This window comes from Bombina bombina, chromosome 1, assembly GCF_027579735.1.
Source record: "Bombina bombina isolate aBomBom1 chromosome 1, aBomBom1.pri, whole genome shotgun sequence".
NCBI classification, from domain to species: Eukaryota; Metazoa; Chordata; class Amphibia; order Anura; family Bombinatoridae; genus Bombina; species Bombina bombina.
Window position 1 is genome coordinate 11964184 of NC_069499.1, and position 19824 is coordinate 11984007.

General features: G+C 40.9%; 1 protein-coding gene across 1 annotated transcript in view; it reads left to right on the forward strand.

The window, feature by feature from the left end:
• Positions 1–19824, forward strand: part of LOC128644407 (DNA mismatch repair protein Mlh3-like) — a 163113-nt gene that overhangs the window by 74837 nt on the left and 68452 nt on the right. Inside the window, exons 8-10 of the mRNA XM_053697034.1 lie at positions 13366–13525; positions 13757–13780; positions 13920–13998. Of these exons, the coding sequence (XP_053553009.1) occupies positions 13366–13525; positions 13757–13780; positions 13920–13998 (263 nt within the window). The remainder of the gene's footprint in view (positions 1–13365; positions 13526–13756; positions 13781–13919; positions 13999–19824) is intronic.

Sequence of the window (19824 nt, forward strand, 5' to 3'; positions counted from 1 at the left end):
TTACACTTATACTGTACACATCTGATGTATGAAGTCATTGTCTACTACTGCTTGTTGCACACATTACACTTATACTGTACACATCTGATGTATGAAGTCATTGTCTACTACTGCTTGTTGCACACATTACACTTATACTGTACACATCTGATGTATGAAGTCATTGTGTACTTCTGCTTGTTGCACACATTACACTTATACTGTACACATCTGATGTATGAAGTCATTGTCTACTACTGCTTGTTGCACACATTACACTTATACTGTACACATCTGATGTATGAAGTCATTGTCTACTACTGCTTGTTGCACACATTACACTTATACTGTACATATCTGATGTATTAAGTCATTGTCTACTACTGCTTGTTGCACACATTACACTTATACTGTACACATCTGATGTATGAAGTCATTGTGTACTTCTGCTTGTTGCACACATTACACTTATACTGTACACATCTGATGTATGAAGTCATTGTGTACTTCTGCTTGTTGCACACATTACACTTATACTGTACACATCTGATGTATGAAGTCATTGTCTACTACTGCTTGTTGCACACATTACACTTATACTGTACACATCTGATGTATTAAGTCATTGTGTACTACTGCTTGTTGCACACATTGCACTTATACTGTACACATCTGATGTATTAAATCATTGTCTACTACTGCTTGTTGCACACATTGCACTTATACTGTACACATCTGATGTATTAAATCATTGTCGTCTACTACTGCTTGTTGCACACATTACACTTATACTGTACACATCTGATGTATGAAGTCATTGTGTACTACTGCTTGTTGCACACATTACACTTATACTGTACACATCTGATGTATGAAGTCATTGTGTACTACTGCTTGTTGCACACATTACACTTATACTGTACACATCTGATGTATTAAATCATTGTCTACTACTGCTTGTTGCACACATTACACTTATACTGTACACATCTGATGTATGAAGTCATTGTCTACTACTGCTTGTTGCACACATTACACTTATACTGTACACATCTGATGTATGAAGTCATTGTCTACTACTGCTTGTTGCACACATTACACTTATACTGTACACATCTGATGTTTGAAGTCATAGTCTACTACTGCTTGTTGCACACATTACACTTATACTGTACACATCTGATGTTTGAAGTCATAGTCTACTACTGCTTGTTGCACACATTACACTTATACTGTACACATCTGATGTATGAAGTCATTATCTACTACTGCTTGTTGCACACATTGCACTTATACTGTACACATCTGATGTATTAAGTCATTGTCTACTACTGCTTGTTGCACACATTACACTTATACTGTACACATCTGATGTATGAAGTCATTGTCTACTACTGCTTGTTGCACACATTACACTTATACTGTACACATCTGATATATGAAGTCATTGTCTACTACTGCTTGTTGCACACATTGCACTTATACTGTACACATCTGATGTATTAAGTCATTGTGTACTACTGCTTGTTGCACACATTACACTTATACTGTACACATCTGATGTATTAAGTCATTGTGTACTACTGCTTGTTACACACATTACACTTATACTGTACACATCTGATGTATGAAGTCATTGTGTACTACTGCTTGTTGCACACATTACACTTATACTGTACACATCTGATGTATTAAGTCATTGTCTACTACTGCTTGTTGCACACATTGCACTTATACTGTACACATCTGATGTATGAAGTCATTGTGTACTACTGCTTGTTGCACACATTACACTTATACTGTACACATCTGATGTATTAAGTCATTGTGTACTACTGCTTGTTGCACACATTACACTTATACTGTACACATCTGATGTATTAAGTCATTGTCTACTACTGCTTGTTGCACACATTACACTTATACTGTACACATCTGATGTATGAAGTCATTGTCTACTACTGCTTGTTGCACACATTGCACTTATACTGTACACATCTGATGTATGAAGTCATTGTCTACTACTGCTTGTTGCACACATTACACTTATACTGTACACATCTGATGTATGAAGTCATTGTCTACTACTGCTTGTTGCACACATTACACTTATACTGTACACATCTGATGTATGAAGTCATTGTCTACTACTGCTTGTTGCACACATTACACTTATACTGTACACATCTGATGTATGAAGTCATTGTCTACTACTGCTTGTTGCACACATTACACTTATACTGTACACATCTGATGTATTAAGTCATTGTCTACTACTGCTTGTTGCACACATTACACTTATACTGTACACATCTGATGTATGAAGTCATTGTCTACTACTGCTTGTTGCACACATTACACTTATACTGTACACATCTGATGTATTAAGTCATTGTCTACTACTGCTTGTTGCACACATTACACTTATACTGTACACATCTGATGTATTAAGTCATTGTCTACTACTTCTTGTTGCACACATTGCACTTATACTGTACACATCTGATGTATTAAGTCATTATCTACTACTGCTTGTTGCACACATTGCACTTATACTGTACACATCTGATGTATGAAGTCATTGTCTACTACTGCTTGTTGCACACATTACACTTATACTGTACACATCTGATGTATTAAGTCATTGTGTACTACTGCTTGTTGCACACATTGCACTTATACTGTACACATCTGATGTATTAAATCATTGTCTACTACTGCTTGTTGCACACATTGCACTTATACTGTACACATCTGATGTATTAAATCATTGTCTACTACTGCTTGTTGCACACATTGCACTTATACTGTACACATCTGATGTATTAAATCATTGTCTACTACTGCTTGTTGCACACATTACACTTATACTGTACACATCTGATGTATTAAGTCATTGTCTACTACTGCTTGTTGCACACATTGCACTTATACTGTACACATCTGATGTATGAAGTCATTGTGTACTACTGCTTGTTGCACACATTGCACTTATACTGTACACATCTGATGTATGAAGTCATTGTGTACTACTGCTTGTGGCACACATTGCACTTATACTGTACACATCTGATGTATGAAGTCATTGTCTACTACTGCTTGTTGCACACATTGCACTTATACTGTACACATCTGATGTATGAAGTCATTGTCTACTACTGCTTGTTGCACACATTACACTTATACTGTACACATCTGATGTATGAAGTCATTGTCTACTACTGCTTGTTGCACACATTGCACTTATACTGTACACATCTGATGTATGAAGTCATTGTCTACTACTGCTTGTTGCACACATTACACTTATACTGTACACATCTGATGTATGAAGTCATTGTCTACTACTGCTTGTTGCACACATTACACTTATACTGTACACATCTGATGTATGAAGTCATTGTCTACTACTGCTTGTTGCACACATTACACTTATACTGTACACATCTGATGTATGAAGTCATTGTGTACTACTGCTTGTTGCACACATTACACTTATACTGTACACATCTGATGTTTGAAGTCATAGTCTACTACTGCTTGTTGCACACATTACACTTATACTGTACACATCTGATGTATGAAGTCATTGTGTACTACTGCTTGTTGCACACATTACACTTATACTGTACACATCTGATGTATGAAGTCATTATCTACTACTGCTTGTTGCACACATTGCACTTATACTGTACACATCTGATGTATTAAGTCATTGTCTACTACTGCTTGTTGCACACATTACACTTATACTGTACACATCTGATGTATGAAGTCATTGTCTACTACTGCTTGTTGCACACATTACACTTATACTGTACACATCTGATATATGAAGTCATTGTCTACTACTGCTTGTTGCACACATTGCACTTATACTGTACACATCTGATGTATTAAGTCATTGTGTACTACTGCTTGTTGCACACATTACACTTATACTGTACACATCTGATGTATTAAGTCATTGTGTACTACTGCTTGTTACACACATTACACTTATACTGTACACATCTGATGTATGAAGTCATTGTGTACTACTGCTTGTTGCACACATTACACTTATACTGTACACATCTGATGTATTAAGTCATTGTCTACTACTGCTTGTTGCACACATTGCACTTATACTGTACACATCTGATGTATGAAGTCATTGTCTACTACTGCTTGTTGCACACATTACACTTATACTGTACACATCTGATGTATGAAGTCATTGTCTACTACTGCTTGTTGCACACATTACACTTATACTGTACACATCTGATGTATGAAGTCATTGTCTACTACTGCTTGTTGCACACATTACACTTATACTGTACACATCTGATGTATGAAGTCATTGTCTACTACTGCTTGTTGCACACATTACACTTATACTGTACACATCTGATGTATGAAGTCATTGTGTACTACTGCTTGTTGCACACATTACACTTATACTGTACACATCTGATGTATTAAGTCATTGTCTACTACTGCTTGTTGCACACATTACACTTATACTGTACACATCTGATGTATGAAGTCATTGTCTACTACTGCTTGTTGCACACATTACACTTATACTGTACACATCTGATGTATTAAGTCATTGTCTACTACTGCTTGTTGCACACATTACACTTATACTGTACACATCTGATGTATTAAGTCATTGTCTACTACTTCTTGTTGCACACATTGCACTTATACTGTACACATCTGATGTATTAAGTCATTATCTACTACTGCTTGTTGCACACATTGCACTTATACTGTACACATCTGATGTATGAAGTCATTGTCTACTACTGCTTGTTGCACACATTACACTTATACTGTACACATCTGATGTATTAAGTCATTGTGTACTACTGCTTGTTGCACACATTGCACTTATACTGTACACATCTGATGTATTAAATCATTGTCTACTACTGCTTGTTGCACACATTGCACTTATACTGTACACATCTGATGTATTAAATCATTGTCTACTACTGCTTGTTGCACACATTGCACTTATACTGTACACATCTGATGTATTAAATCATTGTCTACTACTGCTTGTTGCACACATTACACTTATACTGTACACATCTGATGTATTAAGTCATTGTCTACTACTGCTTGTTGCACACATTGCACTTATACTGTACACATCTGATGTATGAAGTCATTGTGTACTACTGCTTGTTGCACACATTGCACTTATACTGTACACATCTGATGTATGAAGTCATTGTGTACTACTGCTTGTGGCACACATTGCACTTATACTGTACACATCTGATGTATGAAGTCATTGTCTACTACTGCTTGTTGCACACATTGCACTTATACTGTACACATCTGATGTATGAAGTCATTGTCTACTACTGCTTGTTGCACACATTACACTTATACTGTACACATCTGATGTATGAAGTCATTGTCTACTACTGCTTGTTGCACACATTGCACTTATACTGTACACATCTGATGTATGAAGTCATTGTCTACTACTGCTTGTTGCACACATTACACTTATACTGTACACATCTGATGTATGAAGTCATTGTCTACTACTGCTTGTTGCACACATTACACTTATACTGTACACATCTGATGTATGAAGTCATTGTCTACTACTGCTTGTTGCACACATTACACTTATACTGTACACATCTGATGTATGAAGTCATTGTGTACTACTGCTTGTTGCACACATTACACTTATACTGTACACATCTGATGTATGAAGTCATTGTCTACTACTGCTTGTTGCACACATTACACTTATACTGTACACATCTGATGTATGAAGTCATTATCTACTACTGCTTGTTGCACACATTACACTTATACTGTACACATCTGATGTATGAAGTCATTATCTACTACTGCTTGTTGCACACATTACACTTATACTGTACACATCTGATGTATGAAGTCATTGTTTGCTATTTACATTATAACACTGCTCTTCAATTCTAGATATCACATTCTTTATAATGTACTGTATGTACATACATTAGTCCTTCCTTAGCTTGTAATACTTATGCACTTTATATTATTTTCCTATACTAAAACTGATTTGTGGTTCATTATTTTGATGTGCTGTGATGAGAATTATTTTTACTGTAAGGGTCACTGTTTCTGCACACATTTTACTTATATTGCACATCATTTCTGTTTACTCATATTTCTGTTTTTAAATCATTGATATTACATATTTCACAATGCATATACTTTAATCATCCTCATTCTGTCAATTACCAATTGCACTAATTCATGCACCTTATACTACTTTTTGTTATGTCTGGGTTGGATGCTTAAAGGGACACTGAACCCAAATTTTTTCTTTCGTGATTAAGATAGAGCATGAAATTTTAAGCAACTTTCTAATTTACTCCTATTATAACATTTTCTTCATTCTCTTGGTATCTTTATTTGAAATGCAAGAATGTAAGTTTAGATGCCGGCCCATTTTTGGTGAACAACCTGGGTTGTTCTTGCTGATTGGTGGATAAATTCATCCACCAATAAAAAAGTGCTGTCCAGAGTCCTAAACCAAAAGAAAGCTTAGATGCATAATTTTTCAAATAAAGATAGCAAGAGAACGAAGAAAATTAGAAAGTTGCTTAAAATTCCATGCTCTATCTGAATCACGAGAGAAAAAATTTGGGTTCAGTGTCCCTTTAACTACATTTCATTGTCTTTGTTTTTATACTTTGTGCAATGACAATAAAGTAATCTAATGACAGCCGGGCAAGGCAAAGCCAGACAGGCACACATAACAGCTGGCTTTCTGGCTTTGCCTTGCCCGGCTATCATGTGTGCCTGTCTTGCCTTGCCTAACCCAGCTGTTGTATGTCTGTCTGGCCTTGCCGAACCCGTCTCTTGTGTGTGTCTGGTTTGGCCTTGCCTAACCTGGTTGTCAGGCTGTGGGTGTGTGTCTGTGTGGCCTTACCTAACCTGGCTGTTTTGTGTATCAGTCTAGCCTTTTGTAACCCAGCTGCTTTGTGTTTTTGCCTGGCCTTGCCGATCTTGGCTGCTTTTGGCCTTGCTGATCCTGGCTGTTTTGTTTCTAAATGGCCTTGCCTATCCTGGCTGCTTTGTGTCTATATGGACTTGCCTAACCTGTATGCCTTGTATCTATTTAACCTTGCCTAGCCTGGCTGCCTTGTGTCTATATGGCCTTGCCTAGCCTGGCTGCCTTGTGTCTATATGGCCTTGCCTAGCCTGACTGCCTTGTGTCTATTTAACCTTGCCTAGCGTGACTGCCTTGTGCCTATTTAACCTTGCCTAGCCTGACTGCCTTGTGTCTATTTAACCTTGCCTAGCCTGGCTGCCTTGTGTCTATATGGCCTTGCCTAGCCTGGCTGTCTTGTGTCTATATGGTCTTGCCTAGCCTGGCTGCCTTGTGTCTATATGGCCTTGCCTAGCCTGGCTGCCTTGTGTCTATATGGTCTTGCCTAGCCTGACTTCCTTGTGTCTATTTAACCTTGCCTAGCGTGACTGCCTTGTCTCTATTTAACCTTACCTAGCCTGGCTGCCTTGTATCTATTTAACCTTGCCTTGCTGCCTTGTGTCTATATAGCCTTGCCTGGCTACCTTTTGTGTCTGTATGGCCTTGCCTAGCCTGGCTGCCTTGTGTCTGTATGGCCTTGCCTAGCCTGGCTGCCTTGTGTCTGTATGGCCTTGCCTAGCCTGGCTGCCTTGTGTCTGCATGGCCTTGCCTAGCCTGGCTGCCTTGTGTCTGCATGGCCTTGCCTAGCCTGGCTGCCTTGTGTCTGTATGGATTTGCAAAGCCTGGCTGCCTTGTGTCTATTTAACCTTGCCTAGCCTGACTGCCTTGTGCCTATTTAACCTTGCCTAGCGTGACTGCCTTGTGCCTATTTAACCTTGCCTAGCCTGACTGCCTTGTATCTATTTAACCTTGCATAGCCTGACTTCCTTGTGTCTATTTAACCTTGCCTAGCCTGGCTGCCTTGTGTCTATATGGCCTTGCCTAGCCTGACTGCCTTGTGTCTATATGGTCTTGCCTAGCCTGACTGCCTTGTGTATATTTAACCTTGCCTAGCCTGACTGCCTTGTGTCTGTTTAACCTTGCCTAGCCTGGCTGCCTTGTGTCTATATGGCCTTGCCTAGCCTGGCTGCCTTGTGTCTATTTAACCTTGCCTAGCCTGACTGCCTTGTGTCTATTTAACCTTGCCTAGCCTGGCTGCCTTGTGTCTATATGGCCTTGCCTAGCCTGACTGCCTTGTGTCTATTTAACCTTGCCTAGCCTGACTGCCTTGTGTCTATTTAACCTTGCCTAGCCTGACTGCCTTGTGTCTATTTAACCTTGCCTAGCCTGGCTGCCTTGTGTCTATACGGTCTTGCCTAGCCTGACTGCCTTGTGTATATTTAACCTTGCCTAGCCTGACTGCCTTGTGTCTATTTAACCTTGCCTAGCCTGGCTGCCTTGTGTCTATATGGCATTGCCTAGCCTGACTGCCTTGTGTCTATATGGTCTTGCCTAACCTGACTGCCTTGTGTATATTTAACCTTGCCTAGCCTGACTGCCTTGTGTCTATTTAACCTTACCTAGCCTGGCTGCCTTGTGTCTATATGGCCTTGCCTAGCCTGGCTGCCTTGTGTCTATTTAACCTTGCCTAGCCTGACTGCCTTGTGTCTATTTAACCTTGCCTAGCCTGGCTGCCTTGTGTCTATATGGCCTTGCCTAGCCTGACTGCCTTGTGTCTATATGGTCTTGCCTAGCCTGACTGCCTTGTGTATATTTAACCATGCCTAGCCTGACTGCCTTGTGTCTGTTTAACCTTGCCTAGCCTGGCTGCCTTGTGTCTATATGGCCTTGCCTAGCCTGGCTGCCTTGTATCTATTTAACCTTGCCTAGCCTGACTGCCTTGTGTCTATTTAACCTTGCCTAGCCTGGCTGCCTTGTGTCTATATGGCTTTGCCTAGCCTGACTGCCTTGTGTCTATTTAACCTTGCCTAGCCTGACTGCCTTGTGTCTATTTAACCTTGCCTAGCCTGACTGCCTTGTGTCTATTTAACCTTGCCTAGCCTGGCTGCCTTGTGTCTATATGGTCTTGCCTAGCCTGACTGCCTTGTGTCTATTTAACCTTGCCTAGCCTGGCTGCCTTGTGTCTATATGGCTTTGCCTAGCCTGACTGCCTTGTGTCTATTTAACCTTGCCTAGCCTGACTGCCTTGTGTCTATTTAACCTTGCCTAGCCTGACTGCCTTGTGTCTATTTAACCTTGCCTAGCCTGGCTGCCTTGTGTCTATATGGCCTTGCCTAGCCTGGCTGCCTTGTGTCTATATGGTCTAGCCTAGCCTGGCTGCCTTGTGTCTATTTAACCTTAAAAATATAAGAGAAAAAGAAAGAAGGTATCTTGTGGCACACTTGATTAGAGAGCCTAGGTGACCAAATATATATCAGAGTGGGCCCTAGGAAAAAAAAATGATTTAAAACGTAACTTTTATTGAGTTGCCAAAAATAAAAATAAAATATACGTGAAAATTAAAATAGGGTGTATTTGTTATTAATCATATGTGCAAAGAGGCAAATTGCCCACTGCCATATATCACACATGTGAGGATAATAGGTTATCTATTGTCAAGTGATATATCATAAGGTCTGTATTTATTCACATGTAGATCCTCATTCCCCAATGTGGGTACATTTATGTTAAATGTTAAATATACCGTAGGGTCTATATTTGTTCACATACATTCCTCATGTCCCAATGTGAGTACACTTATGTCAAATGTCAAATACCCCTAGCAATGACATCAACTGTCATAAATATGTGAAAAGTTAAAGGTTAAAATTAGAATACAAATAAGTGTGTTATTTGGGGCCACACAAATATTATAGAGTTAAACGTTGCTCTACTAGCGCTATAAGGAGAAACGAATTCTCTCATATATGAGTGAGGATTAAGGAGTCGTGTGGTGAATAAGTAGTGTATTTATGTTATCTAAATAAATATGGTAAGGGAGGCCAAATGCTTATGGATATCTAGGGGGGCGCAATAAGGTAACAAGCGCACCCCTCAAGTAAGCTCTACCAGTTAGGTTTAACTTAACAGCAATATCAGCATTGTTTGCCCCAACGATTATAGGTCAAGGCTAGTATTGTGCCCCACGACTGCAGCCTTGAAAATGTATTTCAATTACTGGATATGACCAACAAGGGAGGGACAAGCTCTGAGCACCTGGTATACTTCATATAGTTAAATACACAAACCTAACATCAGTATAGCATATACAAATACACGTATCTTAAATAAGAGAAAAAATGAAAAATACTCTTGCTAAGACTGAATCATAAATATTTATCATATTATATTGGGTATACTGTCCTGACTAATTAGATTCCATCTAATAGTATAAGCCATAAAGATCAGTAGGTCTTCTAATGGTTGGTTCACAACGAGTCCTTATATTTCAGCATAGAAGTGGTAAATCTAATATGAATCCTACAATACACATACATGAAATATGATGAGATAATAAACATTTATTGATCACTACATAGGATTACTCATGGTGTGTTAGTTATACATAATTTATCTTCCTATGTAGGGAATGAAATATAAATCCGAATAAACATATATAAATAACATTAGGAATAGTCCAGGAATTGAATATGTCAGGCCTAAATCTCAATTAATCAGAGCTGTTTACTGGTCTGTATTTAGGACAAACTCATAGTCCAACATGTACTATAGCAATCGCATTATTGATGTCTGAATAGTAATACCTGTCAATATCCATTTGCATGCTGAATTATAAGTAGTCTTTTATCCGTACATGATATAGTATCTGTACAATGGCGGTCAATCCTCGTTTAATATGCCTATATTATGTAACCTATGAAAGAACCCTTTGATCACTATATACGATTACATCGTAACTGTTTTCTGACAGGACAAGCACCAATATCCTAGATGTTTGTTTACATTACGACTGAGATCGTTATCCGATTGGCTAGCAACACCAGACACCTCTTACGTATTTTAGCCCAATCCCATACATCTGACCTGAATTACGTCATCGACGCTCTTTGAATGGTTACTCTCACCATGTGACATACACACACCCCTTTTTTGATTGGCTGGTTTGGCCTTAAAAGAGCAGGCACGACAGATGTTCGGAGCCTTTGACAAAGCAGTAGGCGAAACGCGCGTCAGATTTAATAATTATTGGTGGCCGATTATCGGCAGTTTAGCTTAAAATAATTGTGGATAATGAATGGGGTTTAGTACATTGACGGACATCGCTCAATCTCGTTAATAGATCATATTGATAGAATGTAATGGGCAGCAATTACTATCCAAAAGCTTAAGAGCTGAATAGCCACATAGTGCGGGACCCTGATAAACGTTGGTCCCGGTGTCCATTATTTACGTGACTTACAGTGTTAAACACTATATCGTTCTATACACCCCACACTCCCCCTGTTTTTTAAGCTAAAAATACTCAATCTATTTGGGCACGATTTGGGGAATTACTTCCCTCCTTCCTTGCTAGAGAAGCGACTTTTTTGTATATAGTGTAATATTGTGTTTTTGGGATCCACTTTAAGAATAGTGTTGATACAAAAGAATTATCCTTGGGGTAATAATATAACGTTGCTACACAGACCTGTCGGTCATATCCAGTAATTGAAATACATTTTCAAGGCTGCAGTCGTGGGGCACAATACTAGCCTTGACCTATAATAGTTGGGGCAAACAATGCTGATATTGCTGTTAAGTTAAACCTAACTGGTAGAGCTTACTTGAGGGGTGCGCTTGTTACCTTATTGCGCCCCCCTAGATATCCATAAGCATTTGACCTCCCTTACCATATTTATTTAGATAACATAAATACACTGCTTATTCACCAGACGACTCCTTAAGCCTCACTCATATATGAGAGAATTCTTTTCTCCTTATAGCGCTAGTAGAGCAACGTTTAACTCTATAATATTTGTGTGGCCCCAAATAACACACTTATTTGTATTCTGATTTTAACTTTTCACATATTTATGACAGTTGATGTCATTGCTATTTAACCTTGCATGGCTAACTTTTGTGTCCGAATGGCCTTGCCTAGCCTGGCTGCCTTGTGTCTGTATGGCCTTGCCTAGCCTGGCTACCTTTTGTGTCTGTATGGCCTTGCCTAGCCTGGCTGCCTTGTGTCTGTATGGCCTTGCCTAGCCTGGCTACCTTTTGTGTCTGAATGGCCTTGCCTAGCCTGGCTACCTTTTGTGTCTGTATGGCCTTGCAAAGCCTGGCTGCCTTGTGGCTGCATGGCCTTGCCTAGCCTGGCTGCCATGTGTCTGTATGGCCTTGCAAAGCCTGGCTGCCTTGTGTCTGCATGGCCTTGCCTAGCCTGGCTGCCTTGTGTCTGCTTGGCCTTGCCTAGCCTGGCTGCCTTGTGTCTGTATGGCCTTGCAAAGCCTGGCTGCCTTGTGTCTATATGTCAAGAGAAAAAAGAAAAAAAAAGGGAAATTGATATGTTATGTATACCTAATAGTTCACCTTGTCAATACATCTATGGGTGAAAACTAATAGTAGTACTTTAAGCAATAATTAAATTCAAAGACATCAGCAGTGATCCCACAAGAATGGATATGCTAAACAAAGTTTTGCTTCTATGTACTATGTTAGATTACTGAATGATGATATATAAAATGTAACTTTTAATTTAATTTCTAATAAAAGAACAGCAAAAACAGTTATAAGAGCTGCTTGTTGCTCACACACACACTTAAAAACACTCCACCAGTGTGTATATATATATATATATATATATATATATATATATATATATATATATATATATATATATAGTAAATCGTAACCAATGTTGAAAACAATAAATTTAGTAAAGAGTTAATACATTTGCCAGTGATGGTACTGAAAACTGTATCTTCAATGTCTTTTTAGACTATATTTCAGCTTCTATTATAAGCTTGTATGTTATGGTTTCCTTCAGACCAGGCACAATATTACCGATGTTACCTGCTTTTAGTGAGACTAAGAGCCTACCACACTTAAGAGAAATACGTATATTATAGTAAAGTTTTTTTAAACTAAATCAACATTAGCTTCTAATATTGCATCAACTGGAGGGCTAATTAAAATACAAAAAATCCCCTGACGCGGTCGCATTTTGCGCTTCCTCAGAGGGGTGGTGTCTATATGGCCTTGTCTAGCCTGGCTGCCTTGTATCTATTTAACCTTGCCTAGCCTGGCTGCCTTGTATCTATTTAACCTTGCCTAGCCTGGCTGCCTTGTGTCTGTATGGCCTTGCCTAGCCTGGCTACCTTGTGTCTGTATGGCCTTGCATTGTGTCTGTATGGTCTTTCTTGTGCCTTTTTGTCACAGCACTTACTCTCCTGTTTCTCCCGTTACTGCAGGGCATATGCTGGTGGTCTGCGTAACATAGGTTTGTCTTTGTCATTCCCTGATTCACACAACACTCGTGTGCTGGTCGGAGAGGTTCCTCTTTGCTTTGTAGAGAAGGAAGCGAATGAGACTCATCGTGGGAGATCAACTGTGGCCAAAATGATGGTGCAGGTAAGATTACTCAGTACTGCTGTGGTCTGCTGTACAGCTTTATATATCGGTGTGTGGTGCATACATTTATTAAGTGAATCTCATACTCTTAGTGAAACTGTTTATTTATATTTGTCATGTAAACTCCATATGGGTGTATTTATGTTTCTGACCGTTTGCATATTTTATATATGCAGTTTCTGGTCAGTGACTTGCACAGGTCTATTTGTAATTTGTGTCTGTTCCTTACAGGATTATCTAAGAGAACAGGTGGAGGTGAGTGTTTGGGGTGCATTTTTCTGTATATATTTGTTTTCACTCTTATGCACTTATTTGTGACATGCACTTCTCTGCCTCTCTGTACATTCGTTATGTTGGCTAATGATGTCACAGCACATAAACCTCTATTGTTTAGCTGTTACAGGTGTCTGGAGGAGCTCATGGGACATTTCCTCTGACCGTGCTGAGGGTGCTGGCGTCCCAGGCATGTCATGGTAAGAACGTGTTGGTTATATTGAGCATGCAACTTACTTTATAATAGGGACTGACCTAAATGTCTGAGAGGAGTGAGAAAGTGGTATGGCACCTCATGTGGGGTGGTGGCATTTTTACCATACAGGCATCTGGCTGGGTAGTCACTCCAGTTGAGGAAGGTGGACTTACAGCACATTTCAATCTGGCTTTAAGACCTCTTACACTCCCTGCCTGGTGCTCACACTCATGGCTATAGCTGGTGTGTTTCTGAAAATCTTCTTGGGGCTGGGAGCTATTATTTTTTGCTGCACTTTCATAGCGAGCATCGTTTTTTTTACTGAGATCTGTTGGTAATGGCATTGTTATCCCCAGTCACTGTATAACAGCAGCTGCCAGCAATCACTATCTATATTCACTATAGCTCCCTATACTCACCAGCTGGTATTTCTCTTGCAAGGTGTATCCAGTCCACGGATTCATCCTTACTTGTGGGATATTCTCATTCCCTACAGGAAGTGGCAAAGAGAGCACACAGCAAAGCTGTCCATATAGCTCCCCCTCTGGCTCCGCCCCCCCCCAGTCATTCTCTTTGCCGCTCTAACAAGTAGCATCTCCACGGGAGGGTAAAGTGAATGTGGTGTTAGATTTGTAGTTTTTATATCTTTAATCAAAAGTTTGTTATTTTTAAATAGTGCCGGTTTGTACTATTTACTCTCTAGCAGAAAGTGAAGAAGAATTCTGCTGAGAGGAAAATGATTTTAGCATGTTGTAACTAAAATCCACTGCTGTTCCCACGCAGGACTGAGGAGTACCAGAAAACTTCAGTTGGGGGGAACAGTTTGCAGGCTTAACTGCTACAAGGTATGTTCAGTCATCTTTTTCTAGTCAAGACTTAGTAATGCTAGAAGACTGACAAGAATTCCCATGTGGGGAAGGTAAGCCATATTCTGAGACTCAGTATAGAAGGAAGGCTTAATTAACAGGGCTAAAAGACTGGTGGACACTGTTAAGGGGCAATCGATTATTTTATAGTGAAAATATGACGATTGTACAAGTTTTTATTACTTTTGGAATGGTTTATGGGGTTTTTATTCCACATGGCAGAATTTTAGACACCTATTGAGGGTTTTGAAGGCCCCACAACTCCGGAGTGGAGAGGGAGGGGGCCTAAATTTCACGCCTCAGTTGCGCAGTTCATATTGCAGACAGCTTCATGCAGCTTCACGTGGAGGGTCCATAGATTACTTGAGGACTTCATAGAGGCTTAATTCTATCAAATTAATCCCCAGGGGCAAGGTAGGGCCACAGCAGACTGCTGTGGCACGGTGCTGTAGTTTGCTAACCGGTTGTCAGCTTTAGGTTGCTCCGGTTCGGGCATTAAGGGGTTAATTGACTTGAAATTTACTGTGCAATCATTCCAAAGCATTAAGATAGTGTGGTAAAAATTTCAGGAAGATTGGATAATTTTTTGTGATTTAGTAAAAAAGTGTGCGCTTTTTATTATTTAAAGGCACAGTACCGTTTTTTCTCAAATTGTATATTTCAGTATTTGAGTGCTGTCTAAGTCTGTTTAACATGTCTGAGCCTACAGATAGACGTTGCTCTATGTGTTTAGTAGCCATGGTGGAACCCCCTTTACATTTGTGTTTTAAGTGTGCTAATGTGTCTAAGCATTTTAAAGATCACGATGTTTCACTTATAAATGTATCCCAAGATGATTCTTTAACAGAAGGTAATGAGGATAACCCACCTTCCTCTCCCCATGTGTCGACCTCTAGCGCATTGGCCCCTATTACATTACAACAATTAACAGCAGTCATGGATAATTCCCTTGCAGCATTTTTATCCAAACTGCCAGTTTTTCCTAAAAAGCGTGATAGCTCGGTTTTAAGAACAGAGTATGAGCAATCAGAAGCTTTGGAGGATTTATCTGTTGTACCCTCACAACACTCTGAAGTGTTGGAGAGGGATGTGCTGTCCGAGGGAGAAGTTTCTGACACTGGAAAGGTTTCTCAGAGGGCAGAATCAGATTCCTTAGCATTTAAATTTAAGCTGCAACACCTCCGCGTGCTGCTTAAGGAGGTATTAGCTACGCTGGATGATTGCGACCCCATGGTGGTCCCAGAGAAATTGTGTAAAATGGACAAATATCTAGAAGTCCCTGTATACACTGATGCGTTTCCGATCCCGAAGAGGGTGGCGGATATTGTGGATAGGGAGTGGGAGAGACCAGGTGTACCCTTTGTTCCCCCCCCCCTATCTTTAAGAAAATGTTCCCCATTACTGATCCTAGGCGGGACGCATGGCAGACGGTCCCTAAGGTAGAAGGGGCAGTTTCAACACTAGCCAAGCGCACAACCATACCAATTAAAGACAGTTGTGCGTTCAAAGATCCTATGGATAAAAAATTAGAAGGTTTACTAAAGAAAATATTTGTTCAACAAGGATTCCTTCTCCAGCCTATTGCCTGCATTATTCCTGTAACTACTGCAGAGGCTTTCTGGTTTGAGGCGCTGGAGGAGTCGCTCCAGACGGAGACCTCATATGACGAAATTATGGATAGAATTAAGGCGCTAAAGCTGGCTAATTCTTTTATCACAGATGCCGCTTTTCAATTAGCTAAGTTAGCGGCGAAAAATTCTGGTTTTGCCATCATGGCGCACAGAGCGCTTTGGCTTAAATCATGGTCGGCCGATGTGTCGTCCAAGACAAAGTTACTGAATATTCCTTTCAAGGGAAAGACCCTTTTCGGGCCCGAGTTGAAAGAGATTATTTCGGATATCACTGGGGGAAAGGGCCATGCCCTCCCGCAAGATAGGCCTTTTAAGGCTAAAAACAAGGCTAATTTTCGTTCCTTTCGCAACTTCAGGAGCGGTCCTGCTTCAACCTCTGCGACCGCAAAGCAAGAGGGTAACTCTTCACAGCCCAAGGCAACCTGGAAACCTTTGCAGGGCTGGAACAAGGGTAAACAGGCCAAGAAGCCTGCAGCTGCTACTAAGACAGCATGAAGGGGTAGCCCCCGATCCGGGACCGGATCTGGTAGGGGGCAGACTCTCTCTCTTTGCTCAGGCTTGGGCAAGAGATGTTCCCGATCCCTGGGCATTAGAGATAGTTGCTCAGGGATATCTTCTAGAATTCAAGGACTCTCCTCCAAGGGGAAGATTCCATATTTCTCGTCTGTCTACAGACACGACAAAGAAAGAGGTGTTCTTACGCTGTGTAGAAGATCTACTCAAGATGGGAGTGATATATCCAGTCCCAATTACAGAACGAGGACTGGGTTTTTACTCAAACCTGTTTGTGGTTCCCAAAAAGGAAGGAACTTTCAGACCAATCCTGGATCTAAAAATTCTAAACAAATTCCTCAGAGTTCCATCCTTCAAGATGGAGACCATTCGGACAATCTTACCGATGATCCAGGAAGGTCAATATATGACTACCGTGGATCTAAAGGATGCGTACCTTCATATTCCTATCCACAAAGATCACCATCAGTTCCTAAGGTTCGCTTTTCTGGACAAGCATTACCAGTTCGTGGCCCTTCCCTTAGGGTTGGCCACCGCTCCAAGAATTTTCACAAAGGTGCTAGGGTCCCTTTTAGCGGTACTAAGACCGCGGGGCATTGCAGTAGCACCCTATCTGGACGACATATTGATACAGGCGTCGTCTTTTCTCAGAGCCAAGGCTCATACGGATATTGTTCTGGCCTTTCTAAGGTCTCACGGGTGGAAGGTGAACACCGAAAAAAGTTCTCTGTCCACGCTCACAAGGGTTCCCTTCCTGGGAACATTAATAGACTCGGTAGAAATGAAAATATTTCTGACGGAGGTCAGAAGGTTAAAGCTTCTAAGCACTTGCCGAGCTCTTCATTCCATTCTTCGGCCATCTGTAGCTCAGTGCATGGAGGTAATCGGATTAATGTAGCAGCAATGGACATAGTCCCTTTTGCTCGAATTCATCTCAGACCACTACAATTGTGCATGCTCAAACAGTGGAATGGGGATTATGCAGATTTGTCTCCTCAAATCCAACTGGACCAGGAAACCAGAGATTCTCTTCTCTGGTGGTTGTCTCAGGATCACCTGTCTCAGGGAATGTGCTTCCGCAGACCGGAGTGGATCATCGTAACGACCGACGCCAGTCTGTTAGGCTGGGGCGCGGTCTGGGGCTCCCTGAAAGCTCAGGGCCTATGGTCTCGGGAAGAGTCTCTTCTCCCGATAAACATTTTGGAACTGAGAGCGATATTCAATACGCTCCAGGCATGGCCTCAGCTAGCGACGGCCAAGTTCATCAGATTTCAGTCGGACAACATCACGACTGTAGCATACATCAATCATCAGGGAGGAACAAAGAGTTCCTTAGCGATGAAGGAAGTAACCAAGATAATCAGAGGATCACTCTTGCCACCTATCTGCAATTCACATCCCAGGAGTAGACAACTGGGAAGCGGATTTCCTAAGTCGTCAGACTTTTCACCCGGGGGAGTGGGAACTCCATCCGGAGGTATTTGCTCAGCTTACTCAGTTTTGGGGCATTCCAGAGTTGGATCTGATGGCGTCCCGTCAGAACACCAAACTTCCCCTTTACGGATCCAGGTCCAGGGATCCCAAGGCGGCATTGATAGATGCTCTAGTAGCGCCTTGGTCCTTCAATCTGGCCTATGTCTTTCCACCGTTTCCCCTTCTCCCTCGGCTGGTAGCCAGAATTAAACAGGAGAAGGCCTCTGTAATCCTGATAGCGCCTGCGTGGCCACGCAGGACTTGGTATGCAGACCTAGTGGACATGTCATCTGTTCCACCATGGACACTGCCAATGAGGCAGGATCTTCTAATACAGGGTCCTTTCAAGCATCCAAATCTAGTTTATCTGCAGCTGACTGCTTGGAGATTGAACGCTTAATTCTATCCAAGCGTGGGTTCTCTGAATCAGTCATAGATACTCTGATTCAAGCTAGAAAACCTGTCACCAGGAAAATTTACCACAAGATATGGCGTAAATATCTTGGTTGGTGTGAATCCAAGGGTTACTCGTGGAGTAAGATTAGGATTCCAAGAATATTGTCTTTTATCCAAGAAGGATTGGAGAAAGGCTTATCAGCTAGTTCCCTAAAGGGACAGATATCAGCTCTGTCGATCCTTTTACACAAGCGTCTGGCAGCAGTACCAGATGTTCAAGCGTTTGTACAGGCGTTAGTCAGAATCAAGCCTGTCTATAAACCTGTGGCTCCTCCATGGAGTCTAAATTTAGTTCTTTCAGTTCTTCAAGGGGTTCCGTTTGAACCTTTACATTCCATAGATATTAAGTTATTATCTTGGAAAGTTTTGTTTTTGGTTGCTATCTCTTCTGCTCGAAGGGTTTCAGAATTGTCTGCTTTGCAGTGTAATTCACCCTATCTGGTGTTCCATGCATATAAGGTAGTTTTACGTACCAAACCTGATTTTCTTCCTAAAGTTGTTTCTAATAAGAACATTAACCAGGAAATCATTGTTCCTTCTCTGTGTCCTAATCCAGCTTCTAAGAAGGAATGGCTTTTACACAATCTTGATGTGGTTCGTGCTTTGAAATTCTATTTACAAGCAACTAAGGATTTCAGACAAACATCATCTTTGTTTGTTGTCTATTCTGGTAAGAGGAGAGGTCAAAAAGCGACGGCTACCTCTCTTTCTTTCTGGTTGAAAAGCATCATCCGATTGGCTTATGAGACTGCTGGACAGCAGCCTCCTGAACGAATTACAGCTCATTCCACCAGAGCTGTGGCTTCCACTTGGGCCTTCAAGAATGAGGCTTCTGTTGAACAGATTTGTAAGGCAGCGACTTGGTCTTCACTGCATACTTTTGCCAAATTT